At 33.9% G+C, this 24,398-nt stretch overlaps 2 protein-coding genes across 5 annotated transcripts; one reads left to right on the top strand and one right to left on the bottom strand.

Annotated features, from left to right (window-relative positions):
- Nucleotides 1-121: 121 nt before the first annotated feature.
- inpp5ka (inositol polyphosphate-5-phosphatase Ka) lies at nucleotides 122-12,090 on the bottom strand. Of its 3 annotated transcripts, XM_058799462.1 has the most exons (14): nucleotides 11,444-12,090; nucleotides 11,062-11,145; nucleotides 8,151-8,255; nucleotides 7,917-8,025; nucleotides 5,024-5,140; nucleotides 4,729-4,904; nucleotides 4,495-4,606; nucleotides 4,257-4,366; nucleotides 3,798-3,824; nucleotides 2,024-2,261; nucleotides 1,803-1,940; nucleotides 1,561-1,644; nucleotides 1,356-1,460; nucleotides 122-1,219 (listed from the first exon to the last, which is right to left on the bottom strand). In XM_058799462.1, the coding sequence occupies exons 2-14, from the start codon at nucleotides 11,142-11,144 to the stop codon at nucleotides 1,139-1,141; spliced, it is 1,485 nt and encodes a 494-aa protein (XP_058655445.1). In that variant the 5' UTR covers nucleotide 11,145; nucleotides 11,444-12,090; the 3' UTR covers nucleotides 122-1,138. The 3 variants fall into 3 exon arrangements, with proteins under 3 accessions (XP_058655445.1, XP_058655447.1, XP_058655448.1); XM_058799464.1 differs by lacking the exon at nucleotides 3,798-3,824 and having other exon boundaries at nucleotides 11,444-12,085; XM_058799465.1 differs by lacking the exons at nucleotides 3,798-3,824; nucleotides 11,062-11,145; nucleotides 11,444-12,090 and adding an exon at nucleotides 8,562-8,948.
- Nucleotides 9,318-22,388, top strand: mmp13b (matrix metallopeptidase 13b). Of its 2 annotated transcripts, none has more exons than XM_058799467.1 (11): nucleotides 9,318-10,300; nucleotides 18,793-18,942; nucleotides 19,020-19,258; nucleotides 19,337-19,485; nucleotides 19,596-19,721; nucleotides 20,110-20,265; nucleotides 20,355-20,475; nucleotides 20,601-20,734; nucleotides 21,478-21,637; nucleotides 21,775-21,878; nucleotides 21,998-22,388. In XM_058799467.1, the coding sequence occupies exons 2-11, from the start codon at nucleotides 18,847-18,849 to the stop codon at nucleotides 22,096-22,098; spliced, it is 1,386 nt and encodes a 461-aa protein (XP_058655450.1). In that variant the 5' UTR covers nucleotides 9,318-10,300; nucleotides 18,793-18,846; the 3' UTR covers nucleotides 22,099-22,388. The 2 variants fall into 2 exon arrangements, with proteins under 2 accessions (XP_058655450.1, XP_058655449.1); XM_058799466.1 differs by lacking the exon at nucleotides 9,318-10,300 and adding an exon at nucleotides 12,716-14,645.
- Nucleotides 22,389-24,398: the final 2,010 nt, after the last annotated feature.

Below are 24,398 nucleotides of genomic sequence, written 5' to 3'. Positions count from 1 at the left end.
TTGGTCCAGGGTCATATTTATAAACAGGACCTCTATTTATCAGCCTTGTTGTCGTTATTATTAGTAGTTTATCAGTATTTTATTATGAGGATAATCAACAAAATCATTTGGAGTTTTCATTTTTTATTTAAATAACATTTATTTCGTCATCAGTAAGCATTTGTAGTTGTTTAGAAAATAAAAAAGCTCTTCATTTACAGAGAAATTTTGTTTCTTACAGTCTTTTACCTTTTATACATTATAATTTGACACAAATACATTCTATTTATACATTAGCATTAGTCTAACATTATAACAAAAACCCATTCTTAAGCCAAAAGAGGGCATATTTGGTTTGACAAATATGTTTAAGCACATAGTCTGCTTATACTTAACGTGAAAGTAATATCAAACTGTACTGACCACAAAAATATACTTGGTCATTTCTGCACATCCTTCAGTTATTCACACTCAATTTCAGTGAGACACAAATACTATTATAATACCACTTCAGCATGAGTTATAGACATAAATAGATCCACAAAGTAAACCTGTGCCATAAAAGTACTCAATTAAATTGTGCAAATGCAGTCTTTTCTTGACAGTGTAACAGTCTGCATAAGTTTAAACGGAATGAGAAAACAAGAACAACAGTAGTAGTAACCATAAACACTAAAATTCTGAAGTACAGTAGACTAATAAAACATTTTTTTTTTATAAAAAATGTTACAAGATAAATGTATACTAAATGTTTTGAGAGAATGTGGTAATAGTAAGGCTGAGGTGTGAATTTATTCATTAAATAATTAATTAAATCAAATACATTACTGGTATGCTTTTCTTAATTTGCAACAACCTTTTTTGAAAGACTTTTTAGAATCGATTTCAATAGTTACAGTGCAAATTTAAATGTGCTTACTTAAGATACCACAATCTATTTGGGACTGGTCCCATCAACTGGCTGCGATTTAAAATATACTGGCTGTAATTTATCATATTTCTTGGATTAAAAAAAAAAAAAAAAAACTATCACATACCAGTAAAACTTCAAATCAATTTTGGATTAAAATTGCACTTGCTTGAATTCGCAGGTACGTTTGGTTTGACATCTGAGCTGCATATGACAGCGTATAAACCAACATGCACTTTAAACCTGGTCTTAACTGGCTACTGTTTCATCTAGTCCATTGATATTTTCAGGCACTAAACCCTCTTCAATTGCCGCTCTGGATTCCTGCACCTTTAAATCAATTGAAAAACAAAACCCTTTAAAAGCCATAATACATATATATACATAAATATATACATATACATATATATATATGCACAGTATATTATGATGTATGCATGAAATATAGAAGTAAAATATTACTCACCTTAAATGGTTGACTAATACCCACAATGCACTGCAAGTTGCTGCTGTAATAGCACAGCACACATTCTCCCCCAAGAACAGGAATTTCATCTTTGTTCACATAAACCTGTGACCAGAGAAAATATAATTTACTACTTACTTGCTTATGTTACGAAAACAAATTATTTGACAGTTTTAAAGAAACATAGATAGCAAATGTTGCATACCTGAAAGAGCTCATCACTGAACGACACCTGGTCATCCTTCACCCAGGTGTACGTGATATAGTCTGAAATGCTTTTAAAACCAACCTGTGAAGTGACAAGCACATGGTCTATATTAACAACACCCTGGATAACATTAGTTCACAATACAGTATTTTAGTATCCCTACTGTAACCATACACGGTTATATAGTTAGTTTTATTTGACCTTATCAGAACAAACCATATTTTGGGAACCTCTCTTACCTTATATAAACCGATCCAGTCCCAGGCACTGGAGGGAAAGGACTGGAGAAGGCTGTAGGTTATGAGGGCGTCAAAGTCGGCACTCCATTCTCCCTCAGCGCACACCTGCACCAACGGCGTCTCGTACATCTTTCTCAGCTGGTGTCAGAGAAACAAATAGTCATTCTTGTAGTATTTTATAGAACAATAATGGCTATTATGTTAGCCAAGCTCCTCCCCACCTCCAAGCGGAAGATGCCGATGACGGGCTTATGGTCGCTGATGCCGTACTCCATTTTACTTGTGTAATACTCCTGGCTCAGTTTTATAGGGAACTCATCTTTATGTTGTTGCTCCTCCTGTTGTTTCTTTGGATCCTCTTGATTTTGACCGCCTTCATTAGCGTCCTCTGACGGCGACGAGTTGGGCTTCACTCTCCAGAGAATCCTGTCACACCACGCTGGCTTGCGTTTCTTACCACTAACCAATCACACAGAGAGGAAAGCGGTTAAATCGGTTAACAACATACAATAAAGTTAGTTGGTTTGAAGCGCTTTTCTAGAATTGTACTGCTTTCAATCGAAAGAACATTGGCGTGTCTTTCTGTATGGCCATCATTCATTTTGTGAAAATGAATTCATGTGGCATGCTTTTTATAACTAAGAAAATCATCCCAAACTCCTCACACCAAATACACCAAGGACAGACAAGTGGCATATAGGTCTCTCTGTACATGTACAAATAGTTCTAAAACAGTGCTTTTCAAACCAGGGTAATGTGAGGGATTTTAGGGGGGCTGTAGAAAATTGAGGGAAAATAAAAATGTTATGAAACATTTTAATGTTGTTTGTTTGAAACAATATTTATTGCAAAAAGCATTATTCAAATAAATTTCAATTGAACTGAAAATATTTCTCAAATATTCCAATAATAGAAAACTAAATTATTTTAAAGATCTAAAGAAATAATCACATTAAAATTTGATACAAAGTAAATGTAATCTTTTTAAAACTCGTTTTGATTTGTAATGACATTAAATATATATACACACTACTTCAAAAGTGTGGGGTCAGTAAATTATTTTTACTTATTTTTAATTAAAAGACATTTAATTTGCATTAATCAAAGAATGCTGAAAAAATGCATCATGATTTCCACAACTGTTTACTACATTGATAATAATAAGAATTGTTTCTTGTGTACCAAATCAGCATATTAGATTGATTTGTGAAGAATTGTGAGTAATGTTGCTGAAAATTCAGCTTTGCATTACAGGAAGTACGTTTGAAAATATATTAAAACAGTAGAAACTGTACTATTTCACAATATTACTGTTTATATTGTGTTTTTGATCAAATAAATGTATCCTTGGTGAGCAAAAGTGAATTCTTAAAAAAACAAAAAAACAAAAACAAACTAATAATACAGACCTCAAACTTTTGAACGGTAGTGGCCTTAATATTTTTATATTTTCGTCAATTAAAGGACTAAATATTTTAGGAAGTTGGTCCCCTACAAGAGGATCATCATATTTTGTAGGTCCCTGTGTTTAAAAAAGGTTTGAAAACACTGCTCTAAAAATATAAGGAGTTTATGTGACTTCATTCACGCTGCATCTCCTTATGGACACCATAAATACATCCTGTAGGTCAAAAAGCATTTTCACTGAGAGCCGAGTCATCCACATGCTTTATAACCATGTGTGTTGCAAAGATCTGAACAGCTACTAGAACCGACAGCATAGAAAAACAGATGATTAATACTTAAACATCTAAACTCTTTGCAACACACAACACCAACTATATCCAAACACAGACTGGATCTATATGGATGTTATTAATGGATTATTTATGGTGCTTCATAGATGAATTGGTATTACAGAATGGGATAGTGGCACACAATTTCAAATCCGCCTGGCGGAAGTGCTACAAACAGGGAAAGGAATGCTGGTGGACTGCTAGACAAGCAGGGTAGGAAGGTTCAAGTTAGGAAGCACATGGGAATTTTAAAGCTTACTTAAAACCAAACCATGTCTTCTGTACCCTGCAGGAGTGAAAAAGAGCACGTGTGAACATCTGACAGTTACAAACAGCCCTGAATGAGGAGCTGCGGGACATTCAGGATATTACGGATATTACTACTGCTATTCAGGAAATGTACTGAAATTAAAGTCAACACGAAATCCATTTTAATTCCACAATAGAAATATATGTATGAGTGCAAAAAAAGAGTTGAGCAGGAATTGGCTGTATTGTGAAAAGTGGTATTTTATTTTCTTATTAAAAATAAGGTAAAAATGAATAGAATTTCAAAGGCATTACATTTTAATGAAAGATTTTTTTGGAATAACGTGCAACAATTAAATAATTCACAATAAGACCATGGATGTGCAATAAAAAAATAATTTCTTATTGACTTTAAAACCAATGACTACAAAATACAGCAGGATGTACTGTAATAAGTGGAATCATTTACCTTGTGTCGTAGTTATCTGAGTTCAAATCAAATTTATAGGTGGGCTGAAAGTCTAGATGCCCCTCTTCAAACTTCCGCAAAGTAGCTTCCTTCTGCTTCATCATGGTGAGCTGGCGAGACATTGACATGCACAGACACAAACTAACATTATTGCATAAATTAAGTGATTTACTAATTCTGGATCAGCAAATAAATGATTCATATGTTAGCACATTTTTCTACATCTATTGATCAGTACCTGATCTTTAGACCAAAGAAGATTATAACGCTGGCTGGTGATGCAGTTCCTTACAAAGAGCATCCCATGGTCCTCGATACGAAAATTCAAATCCCCAAACCAGAACACCACCCTAGAATTCATATGCGATAAAGAGCAATGCAGATAAATGATAAGGAATAAAGAACACAATCAGCCAAATTAAATCATTCACAGAAGACTGTTATGTGGTTATTATTCATGACTGGGACTTACTTGTGATCCAGAATTCGTGGCGTGTTTTTGGTGTCAAAGGTCTGAGCATCTAGAATATACTCGAACTCATCCACCCGCTGAGAGGCGTAGTTCATGTGGGCGGTCAGGTGACAGTTCAGGAAGCAGAGCATGTGACCGTATAAGGACAGACGGATGGACACTCCTCCTTTATTACCCTTTCATTTTAAGAAAACAAGGATGAATTGTTTTGCACAGCAAATTTTGTTTCAACTTTCATTAGGTTTATCAAAAGTTTCTCCAAAACGATCACTAACTTGCATTTCCATGCTCTTACCCAGTAGCCGAAGAGTCCTGTGCGGGTGTAAGTGACCTGAATGTCTCTGATAAAGGGGACATGCTCCAGCTTGGAAAAGAAAAGCAAGAGCAGACCTTGCATCCGTATGGAGGACACCTGAATGGGCCACAGTAAATACATTCATATAATTAAATTAAATATTTAAATGACATAAAATATATAAATTATAATAGATTTAATAAATAACAAATTTAATTGTAATTATAAATTACATTTATTCATTATAAGTCAATGGTAAAACTATATTCTAAGGACCAATTTTCACTATTAACTAGTTGCTTATTATCATGGATATTACTAGCATATTGGCTGTTTATTAGTTTTTATAAAGCATATATTAATGCCTTATTCTGCATGACCATATTTTAGATCCCTTAAATCTACCTCATACCTAAACTTAATAACTACCGTACTAACTATTAATAAGCAGAAAATTAGTTATTTATTGAGGCAGAAGTCATAGTTAATAGTTAGTTAATAGTGAGAACTGGTCCCTAAACTAAAGTGTAACCAAGTTCATTATACCACATTTATTACTTCATTATAGGTTCATTAAGTCAAATAATGAAATATACAAATAATGTATAAATATAAATCATATAATATTACAATGTATATACATATAATTTAAATCGTATAAATTGTATCCATTTCAATTATTTAAATGCATTATTTAAACTTAAATATATAATTATATCAATTCTAATATAATTTATATTAAATATGTAAATTGATTAAATAATTGGGTAAGACTTTATTTTATGGTGTCCTTGTTACACATACTTACTATTATGAGAACAATTAATTATGCATATTTACACGCAAGTAACCCTAAATCAAACCCTAATCCTGACCCCAACCATATAGTAAGTACATGTAATTAATTATATTACTCAGTACTTAAATGTATAATTATACTGTAACAAGGACACCTTAATATGAAGTGTAACCAATAATTGTAATTACAAATTATATGTATTAAATATAATTGTAATTACATAAATATGTAATTAAAGTAAAGTATATACAATCATCGCCAAAAATATCGACACCCTTGGTAAATATGATCAAAGAAGGCTGTGAAAATTAATCTGCATTGTTAATCTTTTTATTTTAAAAATTCACAAAAATCTAACCTTTCATTGGATAATAAGAATTTAAAATGGGGGGAAATATTATAATGAAATAAATGTTTTTCTCTAATACACATTGGCCACAAATACTTTTTGAAACCTCCATTTGCCAGTTTAACAGCTCTAAATTTTCTCCTATAATGCCTGATGAGGTTAGAGAACACCTGACAAGAGATCAGAGACCATTCCTTCATCCAGAATCACTCCAGACCCTTTAGATTCACAGCTCCATGTTGGTGCTTCTTCTCTTCAGTTCACTCATTTTCTACAGGGTTCAGGTCAGAGGACTGGAATGGCCAGCAGAAGCTTGGTTTTGTGCTCAGTGACCCATTTTTGTGTTGTTTTGAGGTTTGTGTTTGGATTATTGCGGTTGGAAGATCCAAACATGGCCCATTATAAGATTTCTAACAGAGTCAGTCACTTATTGATTTTTTATCTGTTGGTATTTGATAGAATCCATGATGCCATGTGTCTAAACAAGAAGTCCAGGACCTCCAGCAGAAATATAGGCCCACAACATCAAAAATACAGCAGTATATTTCATTGTACACATGGGGTACTTTTTATCCCTGTGTTCACTAAACCCATCTTGAGTGTTTGCTGCTAAAAAGCTCATTTTTTAGTTTCATCTGACCATAGAAGCCAGTCCCATTTGAAGTTCCAGTCGTGTCTGATAACTGAATATACTGGAGTTTGTTTTTGGATGAGCGAGGAGATTTTTTTCTTGAAACCCTCCCAAACAACATGTGGTGATGTAGGTGCTGTTTGAATTTTTTTTTTTAAGGTTTTCTGACCCCGAGACTCAACTATTTTCTGCAATTCTCCAGCTGTGGTCCTTGGAGAGTCTTTAGCCACTCAAACTCTCCTCCTCACCGTGCATTAGGACGATATGGACACACGTCCTCTTCCAGGCAGTTTCGTAACATTTTATGTTGATTGGAAATTCTTAATTATTGTCCTGATGGTGGAAATGGGAATTTTCACTGCTCTAGCTCTTTTCTTAAAGCCACTTCACTAATTTGTGAAGCTCAATTATCTTTAGCTCCACGTCAGAAATATATTCTTTGGTTTTTCTCATTGTGATGGGTGATTAAGGGAATTTGGGCTTTGTTTTCCCTCCTATTTATATTTCTGTGAAACAGGAAGCCATGGCTGGATAATTTCATGTTCATAATCACCCTGGAGTGCTCAAAATTGTGAATATGACTGGGAATATACTTCAGAGATATTTTACTCATAAGAATTTCTAGGGGTGCCAATAATTGCGTCCAACGTGTATTTGAGAAAAACATTTATTTCATAATGATATTTCCCCCCATTTTAAATTCTTATTATCCAATGAAAAGTTAGATTTTTGTGAATTTTTTTAAATAAAAGATCAAAAGGATTAACAATGCATATAAATTTTCACAGCCTTCTTTGATCATATTTACCAAGGGTGCCGATATTTTTGGCCATGAATGTATATGTAATTACATTACATTATTAACATATATTTAAATTAAGTATATAATATATTCTAAATATATAACTTTAAAAATTATATTTGTAAATCATTAAGTAAAAATAAATAAATATAATTTCCCATGCATGTATACCTGTCACTGCTGCTCTATAAATCACTAAGAACTCAGCCAGTCCATCAGGTCTATGGTATAATCCACTGGTTCATAGTGAATCACATAATTAGTATGATAATGAACAAAAGCATGCTTGTATGAGTCAGCTAGAATCAGCACCTTGATATAACCCAATGGAGCCAGCGTGTTCATGAAGAGGTGACTCCAGGAGTCCTCAAAGGCCAAATCTGTGACAAACTTGAGAGGTGCAGCCTTCACCTCCTGCAGCCTGAACAAAAGCAGCATCACAGATGTTAGGACACTCAGACCACATACTTCTAAGGTAAGATAACCTTATTTATATAACATTATTTACTTTATGGCCTGTCTCTCGATTCAAATACGGAAACTCACCCGATCACATAGAGGTCGGGTTTCTTCGGGGAGCTGAGCTGAAGCAGAGAGTTCACATCGTCAGGAGGCTCGGCTGTGGCCACATTCCAAGTGACGACGTACAGCCTGTGGGTAAAAGAAAGAAAGACTCAGTTCAATAAAATAATAGTTCTGCTTGTGCAACTCCTGTCCTTACATAACTACTCATTAACAATAACACCAATTCAAGAAATTCTAAGCATATCACACTGCAGCTTACCATCTTAAACAGCTGTCTCATCCCCTGAAGATCACTAACTCAAATACACTGAAACTTTAATTTCTCTGGAAAAACAGATAGAAAGGTGCACAGTCGCCACGAAACCAAGCTAGACACCTGCAGTCAGGTTTAAAACTGCCAGACTTGACCACAAGAGAAGTGAAAGACAAAACCTGAACTGGTCTTTCTTAGGTCGGCCCGCAATCTGCCTGCAGACGAGAAAAGCCTCATCTAATGTTTTAGCCACCTGGGCGTGGAGGTTATCGTCAGGGTCCAGATCGTCCATGCAGGTCATGAGCATAGCCAGACGCTGTCGCACATACAGACGGCTGCTGGTGGACTCTGTGCCAGTGCTGGCCACGCTGTCGGAGCACGATCGCAGGGTTTCGCTAAAATATTCATAGATTTCCTCCATGCTGAGTGACAAATATATTTCATCTCGAGTCCCAGGGAAGCAAAGCCAGTTGTTCCAATAATTAATAATACAGTAAAGTGTGTGATATAGGCTGTAGGGGAAGTAAAAGGAGTCTGTAGTGTAGGCAGACTTTTAGATTTAAAGATTAAACCCCTAATCTGGTTTAACAAGGGCCTACGTGGCCCACCCTCAATATGCCATTTACACAAAATACTGGATAAACTGTTAGAAATAAACTGCTAATTATTTCTGTTTCTCTGACATAAATTCATATTTCTGATCTTTTCATTTTATTATTTATATTTGTTTATTATACACACACATACACACACACACACACATATTAAAAAATTAAAATTATACATACAATTTCTAAAATACACATAATATAATTATATACTATGTGACAATAAATCTAAAGAAAAAAAAAGAAACATATATATACACACACACAAAACCTTTTTAAAATAAATTATATAATATAATCATCACAACAGTGTGATGAATAAAAATTCTAGCATCCTGTTAAATCAGAATCTCTTGGATTACAATTTGCAACTAGACGGATGTACAGTTACTTCCTCTACAGTCAAAAATCTGGGTGTTATATTAGACAGCAACTTGTCCTTTGAAAATCATATTTCCCATGTTACAAAAACAGCATTCTTCCATCTTAGAAACATTGCCAAGCTTCGAAACATGCTACCTGTTTCAGATGCAGAAAAGCTAGTTCATGCATTCATGACCTCTAGACTGGACTATTGTAATGCACTGTTAGGTGGTTGTCGTGCATCTTCAATAAACAAGCTACAGATAGTCCAAAATGCAGCGGCTAGAGTCCTTACCAGGTCAATAAAATATGATCATATTACCCCAATTTTACAGTCTCTGCACTGGCTACCTATTAAGTTCCGGATCAGTTACAAAATATTATTACTTGCCTATAAGGCACTAAATGGTTTATCTCCTGCGTACCTAACTAGTCTTCTACCACGCTACAATCCAACCCGCTACCTAAGGTTGCATAATTCTGGACTTTTGGTAGTACCTAGGATAGCAAAGTCCACTAAAAGAGGTAGAGCTTTTTGACATTTGGCACCCAAACTCTGGAATAGCCTTCCTGATAACGTTCGGGGTTCAGACACACTCTCTCTGTTTAAATCTAGATTAAAGACACATCTCTTTAGCCAAGCATTCACATAAATCTTGTACTGCATTTATATCTGATCAAATGTACATTATAATTCTTTAGATTGGGTTGAACAAATCATTTTTGCTTGAATAGAACAGCAGCTACGCTAATTATGTCTCTATCTGTTTCTCTGATTCTGCCACGGGATTAACATCCTGTGGTAACTAGGAATTACTGAAGCGTCAGTCTGGATCCAACCCTTAAAAAGATCCGAGATGACCAAACACCTGAGAAGAGATGATGGCAACACCTCAGAGGACCACGGAGGACGCCAACCCTCAGACAACACATAATTACCAAGTTAAGTCTGTCATAACTTAAATATATTGGGTTTCTTCTGCGTGTATGTGTATATATATGTGCATGTGTGCGTATGTGTATGCATATATACATATATATAGTAGAAACTTAATTTCCTGTAAAGCTGCTTTGCAACAATTGTATCGTAAAAAGCGCTATACAAATAAACTTGAATTTAGTTGAATTGAATTAAATCTAAAATAGAAAATATATTTTTAATATTAACTGTACAGTTAGGAATCTAGTGGCAAAATATGGAACCGTCGAACACTTTGGTTTTTCATAAACAACCGAAATCCCCCACATGAACAGAAACCTGTTGTAAAACCAAAGAGTGTTAAGAAAGCTAATCCCAATGTGCTTATCCCTGCTTCATGCGTTCACCATTTCAGCAAACAAGAAACTAAACTGTTTACCTTCTAGAATTCTGGATGTTGAAACAGAAAAAGCGCTTTAGGTCTTTAATCGACAACCTTGTGACAAACTTACAACCCATGTTTACGCTCCATGAGAAGAAAACCTGAATGCATAATTGTATAGCAATATCTGCACATTGACATGATGACAGAATATGTTAAAATCTTAGTTTTGCTTCAAAACTTTTGATGGAAATCCATCCAATAATGGTTGTGGGATTAAACCCCAAATAGGGTGATTCCTGATCACTATTGTGGCTTGTACTAGCCACTTGCAATAGTAAAATACAATATCAATCATTTACAATAAGAAAGCATATGCTAAATAAAGAATAAGATGGGATATTTACCCGAAAGTGTCCATCTTGCTGTCTTTCCGCTCCAGACTGACAGAATTCAAAGCCTGTGACAAATCGTCCTCCATCCTCTCCATCCTGTCAAACATACGAGCACATGCTTTTCTCAGGAACCTGCTTTGCATTTCATGTGCATCAATATTCATCGTAATAAAACCAGTAATGTTCTCTTTCAAAGCACAGAATCGGTGCTGTTAATGCAACACGTGTAAGACAAGTCATAATGTATATTATAATAATTCATATTTAGAGTATGATGTCAGGGTTATATTCAGTGTTAAATGTTGCATGAAATACTCTCAGTACAGCACTTCTCATATCACAGTAACGTACAAGCTGAAATGAAAATCTATGTTTAAAATAGCATTCAAACTACCTGCTAAACCTCGTTGTCTTCGCTTCCGCAGTCTCGAAGTCTCTGTGGTGTTAAAGAATTAGTGGAGACAAAAATATCCCGTAACATCACGAGCTGTGCACTGTATTTACATGAGAGAGGGAGTGTGAATCTACACGCAAACTTCACTCAACAGTTCATGGCTGCTGGAAACAAAATAAAAGTCCTTAAGGGGCGCTACTCATGGGAGCTACTACAGGTTTTACTTTGGTTAAAATTATACGTTTACCACATATAAAAGTAAATATTTAGTACTGTGCCTTTAACTTTTTAGATTATGTTTTTAGCATAATCTTATTAAAAATGCCTATTTGCAACAAAATAAATTTGTTTTCCACAATACATTGAATAATAAACATGCTTCATGCTTTATTCATTCATTCATTTAAAATTAAAATAATTTTATATGATTAATAATTGAATAGCCTATATATAATGTAATTAAAATTAATCTTAAAATAAAATAAAATACAGATAACAACAATTGGTCACACTTTATATTAGGTGTGCTTAACTACTATGTACTTACATCAAAAAATAAGTACTATGTACTTATCGTATTCATATTGTATTGCAAAACACTTTTGCTGCTATTAAGGTGGGATATCCGTAAGGTTAGGGACAGGTTAAGTGGTATGGGTAGGTTTAAGGGTGGGTTAAGGTATAAGGAATGGGTGTAATTATAAATGTAATTACAGAAATTAATTACAGATGTAATTACAGGAAGGTATTAACAATATAAGTACAATGTAAGAACATGTATGTACACAATAAGTGCATTGTACCAAATGATTAATTTAAATGTAAGTACATGGTAGTTAAGGCCGTCTAATATAAAGTGGGACCCAACAATTTTATTTAGTACTTAAAAATTACTGTTGCTCATTATTTTGTGTTATTTTAAGGCATTTTATTTAGTTAAAATCTTTTGTGTGTGTGTATATATATATATATATATATATATATATATATATAAACAAATATATTTTGTCCATTATGCAGCGCCCTGTTTTTTTTTATTTATTTATTTAAAAGTCAAGCATTTTAAAAGCTACATTTTTAGGCTTGTCTGCCTCAGTTGTTTAACAGCGTTCGTCAACAGCGTTGGGAAGGTTACTTTGGAAATGTAATGGGTTACAGATTACAAGTTACCCTATCTACACTGTAAAAAGTGAAAGTTGACTTAACTTAAAAAAATTGAGGAAACCCGTTGCCTTAAAATTATTAAGTACATAATAATTAAAAAAAAAAAAAGTTAAGTGAACTTGACAATTAAATTAACTTATTTTTTTAATTATAACAATGGGTTTCCTCAATTTTTTTAAGTTAAGTCAACTTATCACTTTTTACAGTGTAAAATGTAATAGCCTACAAAGTGAAATTATTTCAATTACTTTACTAAAGTAATGTAACTGATACATTTGATTACTTTTTGATTACTTTTCTAAATTTCTAATGTTGTCAACTCATTTTCAAACATGTAAACCAGGCAGGGTTAACCTTACAGTAGGCTACTCAACACTGATTAGTGTCATTTTCAAAATCCCTCATCACTTTAATTAAGATTATAATAATTTAATTTTAAAGCAGCTACCACAAAATAGGACTTACTTTGAGACCATTTTTAGGTTAAATACAGATATAAAACCATAACAAAAAAAATAGTTTAGTAGCTATGATACTGTTTTTGAAATCAAATCTTTGCATAGTTATGACAGGAAACAACTGGCATCTAACAATGCCTTGGGGAAAAAAAATGTTAATCTTAAAAAATAAAGCATATGCATAAATCCAAATAGTAAATAAAATAGTTCGGCCTATCGAATAAGCATGTGTCCTCCTGAAACATTGGTGTCTCATTAGAACAGTCACTGCAATTTATGAAAGAAATCAATTAAATCTGTATGTGGGTGTGTGTAAGAAAATTTGTATTTTTTTTTTAGATGTAAGCCCCTTTGTAATCGTTAACATTTTCATAAGTAACTGTAATTTAATTAGCCTACACATTTTTATCAGTAACTGTAACTGATTACAATAACATAATTTAGTTACATGTAACTAGTTACTCCCCAACACTGCTCGTCAATGTCAAAATTATTGAAATGGCCAATCAAATTTAAACAGGATTTACGAATTTCAGAAAAAGAGCACGAATTTCAGTGCGAGCGTTTACCGCGTGAACGTGCCAGTTTAGAAAGAGAGCCAGTTATGAAGTAGAGAAGCATTTAATATTTGACAACTTTTTTATGACAGAAATGTTAAATATGGAGTCATTTATTAATGATTCATAATTCCTAACATAATGTGATGAGACGAAACGTTTTACGTTTTTGACATAGGCTACTGTATAAATAAATGTGAATGTGTGCATATTTTAAAATATTGTTTGCAAATAGTACAAAAATTATTACTTCCCAACTTGAATTGTTCCAAGAATTTCCTTCATTGTTCTGTTTCTTTATACTTTATAAAAACTAATGGTCCCCCGATGGTCAAGACAGTTTTGGCTGTGATTTAATTCAGTGTACATCTATGGCACATATAGTTCCTATACCTAACCTTACTTTACCAATTGTAGCCTATATATTTTTTTAAACTAGACAATGTTGTCATGGTCAGCAATTTAATCATTTCCAGCAAATAACACTTTGATCACAAGTGGGTGGTTCCTTTACCATTCCTCATACATCATCCCTGCAGATGTCTGACATGATCCACATTTCCAACCTGGGAAGTTCCCCTTGGTCTCATTTTGACATGATTCACTCTCATTCAGCATGTTTGCACCAGTGGGGATTTATTTAAGACTGCAAGGGAAGCTCGCTTCCCCTATAATGTCAAAAAATTAATGGTCAAATATGTACTATTGTGTTAACATTTTATTGACTAAAAATGCGTTAGAACACGTTCATCTCGAAGACGAGTTCGTTCAGAATCAGCTACATATAGCAGGTCGATTTCCTTCTCATACACTCCCGTAGCTTCAGTGTATTTCTCTGCTGAAGCCCAGCGTCCATTGACTTCAATGGAGCTGCTTTGAACAGTTTTTTTTCAGTGCCTCGAAACTAGACGGTCATTGGATAAATGCTGCGATTATGTCCCGCCCCCGGACGCTCAGCGTCTCTGGAGGTGAATGGAGGAGTGGGCTGGCCTGGACTCCGGGCTTCTGCGTGATGATTGGACGGTCTGTATCTCCTTTTGATTGACAGCGATTTTGTACTATAAAAAGTCGCTGACGCTGAAGCTATTCGAGCTCAGTCCCATAGCGGCTTTGCACTTGGTTCTTATCAATCATTATATATTTTTTTTATTCATTTATAATGTTATGTTTTAATATACATGCTGCTAACTCGGAAATTTCAAGATATGAGAGCAAAAAAAAAATGCTCCTGACACAATACGACACGAGCAAGAGTGCCGTTTTTGTTTCGTTTGTGTTCGAATCCAAATCCGCGTTGTCTTGGGAGAATCACTGATTCACTGAACCATTCATAAAAACAGTCATTTGATTCGCTCCTGAAGGATTCAGCCGTTTTGAAAGAATCATTTGAATGACTCAGTGATTCAGTCAGGAACTTCTGCCACCTGCTGGCCGTTTTTAAGTTCCCTGTCAAAAAGTAGGCATATTACATTATTTTCCAACATGTTTCTATATTCAGAATTTAGTATTTAAAACATTAATCTCATAACATTATTTATGCAATTATAAATACAGTCTAAATGAATAAATGCCACATCTAAATGTCACTTCATGCAGCTTCTGTGCATTATTCAGTGCTAAGATGAGTTTTGTTTAGATCATTTCATGGATAACAATAGCCAGTCATTCATTCACATTAATTAAGTATTCATAGAATAGTATTGTCTATTTTCACTTACATCTATTTATTTATTAATTTTTGATTAATTTTGTAGAATTGAATTATAAATTAAGTTGGTATAGTATCGTAAAACATTTTTATGGTATCGTGACAACCCTATTATAGGCCTACATCACATTCCTTGTTTCAGTTGAACCTAATTCCCACATTTCCTCCGTCAAGTTTAATATCTTTTTTTTTAGATGTTGTTTGTTCATTCATTCATTCATACAGTAGGCTAGGCTAGTGTCACTGGAAAAGACGCCTAGTTGGTACGACAGGGTCACAGAGCATTTTCTTGAAAAGGAACATAGGGCAGAATTTAAGTATAAATAACAATTTTTATGATGTAGGCCGAAAATGAGCTTCCCCTCTTTGAAAGACCAGCAGCCGCCACTGGTTTGCACATATAGTTCTGTTATAGTTCATACTCCTTTTTCAGCAATTCTAAGATGTAGGATGCCATCATTGTTAATGTTAAAATATGTATTGCATTGCATCATAGATATCATGCCATTTAGAGATAGAGAGTATTGTAATGCATTCTTAACGTTTTATCATAAGAATAAGGATTGAGAGGATAGATTAAAATAGACCTCAAAGCAGGGCATCGGGGTTTTTTCTTTTTCCACTGAAGGACCTGATCTCAGCTCCTGGGTTTGACTGCCCGGCATCAGCTGAGAACACGTAGGAGTTCATTACATCTTCATGTTGTTATAGCCTGTAGATTTTGGCCCCAGGTTATGAATTACATCTATCATCCTCTGGTGCAACATTTGTTTTTCTTTACTCATTGTTTTTATTGTACATGTCTCTGCTTGATTCTTTGTAAAAAAAAATAAAAAAAAAAGATGAGCAAATAGAATTTGAATCTTTATGGTCTACACTGAAATAACCTGAAATTAATATATGATTTTAGTGTAATATAACATCAACAATATAACAGGTTTTACAGGGGAAAGAAACAGAAACCTTATTAGAAGTCAATGAACCATCAGAATGGTTTTAAAACTGATATTTCAAGGTTAAAAAAAAGAAAACACGCCGTATTGCTTATTGCTTTATTCACAATCCCACTGTTTGCTCAAGATATTTTGTTTAGCTGGCAGAAAAAAAAATCTAAGAGATGAGATAATGCCCACAGTGCTAATTTTTACATACCTGCCTAATCGCCTTTAATTGTGACAACTACTTTGAAAACATAGCGTATTACATATTGTGAAGTTGTTTTCTGCACATCATTATGTCTCAAGTGTAGCAAGTGCTTTTGGCCAGTGATTTTATTTACAAACCTTCTGTCAAAGCTAGACACTTGTCTGTTTAATAATGTGTACTTTACAGAGGTGTGGACAGCAAAGTCACATTTGAAGAATTCTGTCACTCTATTACTTTGTTATGGGTGACAGCTGCCATTAACAGGACATGCCTGCACTTGCAACCCTGAAAATATTTTGCTCTTTGCATCTCTGGGCCTATAATAATACATCTTAATGCTATTTTGTTTTCTTAATTCAAGATCATTTATAGATACATTTAAAGTTAATCTAATATTAACAGCCATTAATGTGCAGTGTCTTTTCTTTGCCCCTTTTAACTGGGTTCAGGCTGCACCACAGGAAAACCAACAGATTGACTGTTTTTCATGTGATGACGCCGCAAAGCTCCAAAAAAGCCCCTAACAGCTGTGCAAAACATGCAAAGCATTTTGTTTTTGATCAAACAATAGGCCTTAGTCAGTCAGTTTTTGACAGGAATGAAAATGGGGCTATGAGGAACAGAAGTACTGTGCGTTCAGTGGGTTATACTGTTTATTTATATTTAATTAACATACCGATTGTTCAGCTGACAAAACATCTTTCCAAAAAAAAAAAAAAAAAAAGAAAAACCTTCCAGTTGAAAGAACTCCACAAAACAGTTGAAATTGAAATTTGTGAGAATGACATGATCTTAGACCTTTATAGAGTGTGTGCAAAAATACAGTACAATAAACTAATATTGTAATATATTAGTACAATTTAATTTTGTAATATTTTAAGATATTGTAATATATTTTAAAATTAAAATGTAGTGATGACAAACCTGAATAAAATAATTAATTTCTTTTAGTGCTGTCAAACGATTAATCGCGATTAATCGCATCCAAAATAAAAGCTTTTATTTACATAATATTATTATGTATATTTTAATACACACTATATTGATACACACACATATATTTTGAAAATAGTGTGACACGTGTCCCGAGCCGTCATCAGCGTCGCCCTGGCAACAAAGGAGGCACACCTGCACCCCGCACAATCGGCAGACCGGCCACACCTGAAGCTCATCAGAGACCGGCTGTTAAAAGCCGCCCTACACGCACACTCCAGTGAGTACTGAGGAAGTCTCCACTGCTAATCTTGTTCTATCTCCTTTCTCCCAGAAGACACGGTGTGACCGGTCCTGCCGAACCACCACTTCAAGGACACGAAGGGATTGATTGGGACCACTGCACGGAGCACCTCACCACGGACTCGCACGTTTTTCTTTTATCAATAAATCCACCCTCCGGGGTTTGTTTGACACTTTTAAAGCCTCGTTGTCGTGTGTGATTCCTCACCCCCGCCACAATATTTACATGTATTTACATGTATATATTTATATTCATATAATTTATATTATATAAAAATATAACATATTTTTCTTAAATATACATGCATGGGTGTATTTATATGTACATAATAAATATGCACAGTACACACACATATATTATGTAAACAAAAACTTTTATTTTGGATGCGATTAATCGCTATTAATCGTTTGACAGCACTAATTTCTTTACAAACGTATTAACAGTATTAGTGTATAGTAGAGGATAGTGTAATTCAGTTTGATAAATTATCAGCTATTAGTATTTGTGCATATTATACAGTATTAGTAATAGTGTATTGAAAGATGTGTTGACAACACCTGTTTTAACACCCGTTTTGGTGTCTGTGTATACTTTAGACCCTATAGTTAATAAATTTCCTCTCTCTTAATGTCTGTACAGGTTTAGAAGTCATATGTCAGATCTTAGTCAAAAATGAATGGCTATGATTCATAATCCAGGAGTCTGGAAATATTAATAGTCACCTTGAAATTAAGCCAAGGGAGTTGGCATCAAGTTTTGTCACCATTTAGGCCTAAAAATAGATTTCTCGTGTATTTTTTAAATCACACATGAGCCAGTCTGAGAGGTATGTTGTACTAGGGCTTCTAAAATCACGCAAAAATCAAAACAAGAAGTACTAACATGGCATTACTCATGTCCTTTACCAAAATGAGTCAACAAATCACTTGCAGCCAAAAGTAGCACTGCAGCAGTGATATCATTGCTCACTCAGGTGTCCTAAAAGCAGTTTTTAACCACATTCTGCTGGCTGCGTGTTTAGAGGAAGTGGCAGATTGGCCAAGGTACTTTTTACATGAATCACAAACAATTTTTGACAGGACGGAGCACTATAAAGATCCCAGTCAGACTGAGCAGAACATCATCCGGTCAACATGGAGCTCACAGCTGTGGTATTGTTGGTGATTGCTGCGCACGCTTTAGCAAAACCTATTGCAACTGAGGAGAAAGACAAGTTGTTATTAGCTGAGGTAGGTAGCGCATTTTTTCTTTAAAATCTTATAAAAGGTCTAAATGTATTTTTATTTATTCATTTATTTTTTTGTAGAAATATCTTCGAAGGTACTATGGCATGCCAGCTGGTCTCCAGGGAAAAGGAAAAGCGTCTGATCTCATGCACCAGAAGATTCGAGAGATGCAAGCGTTCTTCAAGTTGGAAGTGACGGGAAAGTTGGACGACAGCACCTTGGAGGTGATGGAAATGGCTCGCTGTGGAGTTCCAGATGTGGCTGAATATAACCACTTCCCCCGAGACCTCAAATGGACAACCACAGATGTGACCTTCAGGTTTGTGTTTGTACATTAAAGAAATGAATACGGTAAAAAGAGGCAGTTTTGTTTTAAAAATCTGTCTTTTATTTGCAGGATTCTGAACTACACTCCTGACCTGAAGAAGGCGGATGTGGACAAAGCCGTTCGAGAGGCTTTTAACGTCTGGAGCAAGGTGACACCACTGAGGTTTAAGAAACTGCATGAGGGAAATGCTGATATCATGATCACCTTTGGAGCAAAAGGTTCTAGCATTTTTATTATTCATTAAAATGGGGATAAAATGCAGGATATTTCTTTCTGGTTCTCTTTCTGTCAATCGCCATCATTTATTTTTTTTGAATGCAAATGACAGAGCATGGAGACTTCAACCCATTTGATGGACCTGAGGGGCTTCTTGCTCATGCCTATCCACCTGGAAACGGCATTGGTGGAGATACACACTTTGATGAGGATGAAACATGGACCAAAGACTTTCACGGTACAAAAAAATATATAAATACATAAAATAAAATTATGTTTTTAAAGTCCCTTTCACTCACAAATGCTGCATTTAGTAGATCAAAAATACAGTAAAACCAGCAATATTGTGAAGTATTGCAACTTAGCTGTTTTCTAATTGATTCCTGTGATGCAAAGCTGAATTTTCAGCATCATACTCCAGTCTTCAGTGTCACATGATCCTTCAGAAATCATTCTAATATGCTGGTTTGGTGCTAAAGTGAGAATAGCATTTATTTAAAAAAAAACTTTTGTAAAATCATAAATTCATAGATCAACTTAATGCATCCTTGTTTATTACAAGTATTCATTTCTTTCAAAAAACGGTAGTGTTTGATTTCTAGTAATCTTTTCTATGTTCTTTGCAGCATTCAATCTCTACTTGGTTGCGGCCCATGAGTTCGGTCATGCTATCGGTATGGCCCACTCCTCTGACCCAGGGTCACTGATGTACCCGGTGTATTCCTACGACAGGGGTTACCCTCTATCTGAGGATGACATTAAGGGAATCCAGTCTCTCTATGGTGAGTAATATATCATTTTGACCAAAAGATCATTCTAGAAGGCCTCATAGTCCTGAATGATTCAGCCTTTGCTTTTGGGTTAATTGCAGGTGAAAACCCAGACCACAGTAGAGTCAAGCCTAAACCAGACGCTCCAACCAAGTGTGACCCTGAACTGAGTTTTGATGCCATCACTGAACTCCGTGGAGAGACAATCATTTTCAAAGACAGGTGCAAAAATAGTCCACGGTTCATTGTTGTGATAAAACTGTTCCTGGCTGCACATTTTTAAACTCTTATATAAGGTATTATTTCCTAATATGGTTCCCTTTTTTGTTGTTTCTTGTCGTTGGCAGGTTTTACTGGCGACTACATCCACAAAGGTCTGAGCCTGAACAAACTCTCATTAAAAATACCTGGCCTGAATTACCAAACCAAGTAGATGCTGCCTACGAGAACCCAGAGAAAGATATTGTCATCATATTCAGTGGTTAGTTTTGAGATTTAAATGTCAAATTATTAGTCGTGTTATTTTATGTTTATCTTTGTTTTGTAAAAGTTGTCTTTACCAACACTTATTTATATAATATTATAGTTTTTATTCATATTTTAAATGAGCTTTTATTATTTTTCTGCTTTCAATTTAATTTTAGTTAAAGAATTAGTAATTATGTTGTGTTTTTGTCATTTGGATTATTATTTATGTATTTTGTTTTAGTTTTAATTTTTAGTTCAAATGAAAAGTGTTGCCTTAGCAACATTTAATTTTATTTATAATGTTTATTTTATTTAAAGTTATGACATTTTTTATGGTTTTAGTTTTAGCTAATGTTAAAACCCTGACTTATTTTATTTCAGTTCTCATTTTCATTTAGTTTTAAGTTAAAGTACTAAAACAACTAAACATAAATAAAGTTTTAAAACTAAAACTATAAGGAAAAAAAAAAAAAAAAAAAAAAAAATATATATATATATATATAGTCATGTTTAAAATTACTAAAGCTTTAACTAAAATTAACATTTTAAAATTAGAACAAAATGTAAAATTAAAAGCTAATTGAAAATATTAATAAATACTGTAATAGTTATGTTAAAAGTTTTTAATCTGCTATTTATATTTATTTTATCTCATCAGTTTTTAGTTGTTTTAGTTTTAGTAAAAAATAACAGTACAGATAAATTTTTTTGAGTTAAATTAACAAAAATATTTTTATGACTGAAAAAATATTACAGGTATCAGAATGTGGGCTCTCAATGGCTACAATCTGGTAGACGGCTATCCAAAATACATCCACAAACTTGGTCTCCCGAAGACTGTCCGCAAAATAGATGCAGCAGTTAACATCCGAGACACGGGCAAGACTCTACTTTTCGCAGATGAAAAATACTGGAGGTATGTTATAATCTTGGATAAAAAATCCCCTAAAACTTCCAAATATTTAATTGCATTTGGAGTATTTGGAACCCTGTACACAAATCCGACACTCAATAAAATGCCAAAAGCTAATGTGAGCTGCATCTCATCTCCAGTTATGATGAGGAGAAAGGCACCATGGACAGTGGATACCCACGATCCATTGAGAAAGACTTTCCTGGAATTGGAGATGAAGTGGATGCTGCTGCATATCATTATGGTATGTGTAAATGAATATTGTTGCATAACTTTCTCATTGTGTCAGGTAATGTATTTGAAACCATTCACCAAAGCCTGAATGCTTGAATAAAAATAATTGTTATTTCTATTTTTTAACAGGATATTTGTACTTCTATCACGAGCACGTGCAGTTTGAGTACAGTTACAGCTCTCGGAAAGTCATGCGCATCATGAGGGCCAACTCCATCCTCAACTGTTGAGCGCTTATAATGTGGCTGTGCCATAAACTGTCAATCATTATCAACTGCTGTGAAAATTAGCATTCATTTTTATCATTTTTTCACTACTGAGCTGGTAAATCAGTAGAAATTCTCCATTCTTTTAAAATGTATTTATAGGCCATGATTCAGGGATCATGTCTGGGGTATTTTGGTCAAATTAATTTCTGTATGATTCTGTATATGCATCCAATGGGAAGCAAAGAAATATATATTGATTGAACTGAAAACTGTAAATGTGTTATGACCTCTCCAATACTACTGTTAAAAAAATAAACAGAAAAATTCTTATGAATATTTTTGTGGTGAGTTATTAGTATGATTTTGTCACATATGTATAAACGGACACATAAGTGAATAAATACAGTGAATAAACAATAAAAGTAAAAGATATTAAAGTGAATGTATATGGAATGGAATGAATAGAATATAAGATAGAGTATGTAACTAAATAAACAGACTGAACTTACTATCAGCAAAATAAATAAAAAGAACAATCAAAATTTGCCATCCAAAAAGGATTATTTGTCTCTGCCATGACTAATAAACACATGAAAACCATGAGTTCCTTCATGCTTCTGGGTCAAACTATGGACACACGTTTTGTTTTTATTCTCTCTTCCTAGCATCTGACCCAGTTGATGGTATCTATGACTAGACTAAATGCTTTTGGCGGTGAGATGACTGAAAACATTCTCAAAAGCTGCTCTGAATTACTCGCACCAGTCATGGTGTTTGGCTGCCTGCAGTGTTTATATGAGATTTCAGTTAAAAACCCACATACTACCACATTGGTTTGTGCCTGCAAATTTATCCTGCAGTGAAAGAGAGCACAATTGTGGATTTTACAGATTTTAACGTTTTAGCTCATTTGACTCATTAAAACGTAATAAAACAAGCCTTTGTTTATTAAAAAAGTTATGAAAAAGGGAAAAAAAATATGCTATATCATCTTTCATTATCATGTGTTTGTAATAATACCACAGTAAATATAGAAATTAAACCCAAACAGCTTGAAAAGGACAGAAATGCATTCACTCAAAGGCAGTTTTGGTTTAGTTGAGTGGTTTACCAATAGTACTACAGGAGGATCTGGAGATTCCACTTCCTTATGCATGTTCATATATGTGTATTTTGTATGTATATTAAGTCTTCCTTCAAAACAAAATATGGTTTTGGCAGTTATTTAGATGATGATGCTAAATGATGTTGTGATGTCATTGATCGATGACATCATTGTGTAATTACGACGCAAAAATGTGTCACTACAGCAAATCTCAGCAAAAAAAAAAAAGTTATATAATTTAGATTTGTTTGTAAAATAATATAAATGACTAATATAATATTAAAATATAAATAACTGTATTTTTAAATACAACACTGAATTATTGAACACTTACCCAGTTTTGAACCATTAATTTTTATTTTATTTTATTTTTTTATTAGCTTGTGAACTTATAAAACTACACATGCTGAACAGTTATAGTTTTAAGCAGCGTATTAGTAGTTAGTGCACTGTAAAAAAAAAATAAAATTAAAGTTGACAACTTAAAATTTCAAGGCAACTTGCTGCACAGCTTTTTTGAGTTTACTCAGCTTTGGACCAAGTTGTTCACTCAACCCAAGTCACTGAGTAAAGTCACATGTCTCTTTTTTGTTCAGCAGTTTTGTTAGATAAAAAGACTTGTAATGCTTTTCCAATGTGTCTCAAATTATGTTCTGTGAACTTGTTTACAAATGACAAACATTAATGGATAAGTTAGTCTAATAAGTAAACAATATTGTCTTTGTTTGTACTAACAATAATAATAAAACAACAACAAAAAAGTTTAAATGAAATCAGAAAACAGCAAAACAATAATCCTATAACAGTAACTGCATCATTTATTCATGCTCCAATGCATGCTGGGAACTCACAAAGCCTTAACATTTCAACAATATGAAATTATTTGTTAGTTGTTATTTGTTAGTTGGGACAACATTTGGGGAAATTTTGTTGGTCTGACAAGGGTTTTTATGTAGTTTCAAGAAAATTGCATTTTTTAGTATATGACACTCAAAAGGTTTCGTAAACTGGAAAATGTGCAGTTGCATTTTTTTACAGTGTGTGCCACAATCTAAGAAAAGCCTGCAAAAATAGGGCACAATCTACTATGTTAATATTAAGGATATATATATATTTTTTTTTACCTGCATTTTTAATTACTTATTTGAATGTATTTTGTGTTTTCGGGTTACAGCGGATAATGGATAACACATAATGTCCTGAAAAATTACCAGTA

This window comes from Onychostoma macrolepis, chromosome 15, assembly GCF_012432095.1.
Source record: "Onychostoma macrolepis isolate SWU-2019 chromosome 15, ASM1243209v1, whole genome shotgun sequence".
NCBI lineage: Eukaryota > Metazoa > Chordata > Actinopteri > Cypriniformes > Cyprinidae > Onychostoma > Onychostoma macrolepis.
This window is presented reverse-complemented; position numbering and strand designations above follow the sequence as displayed.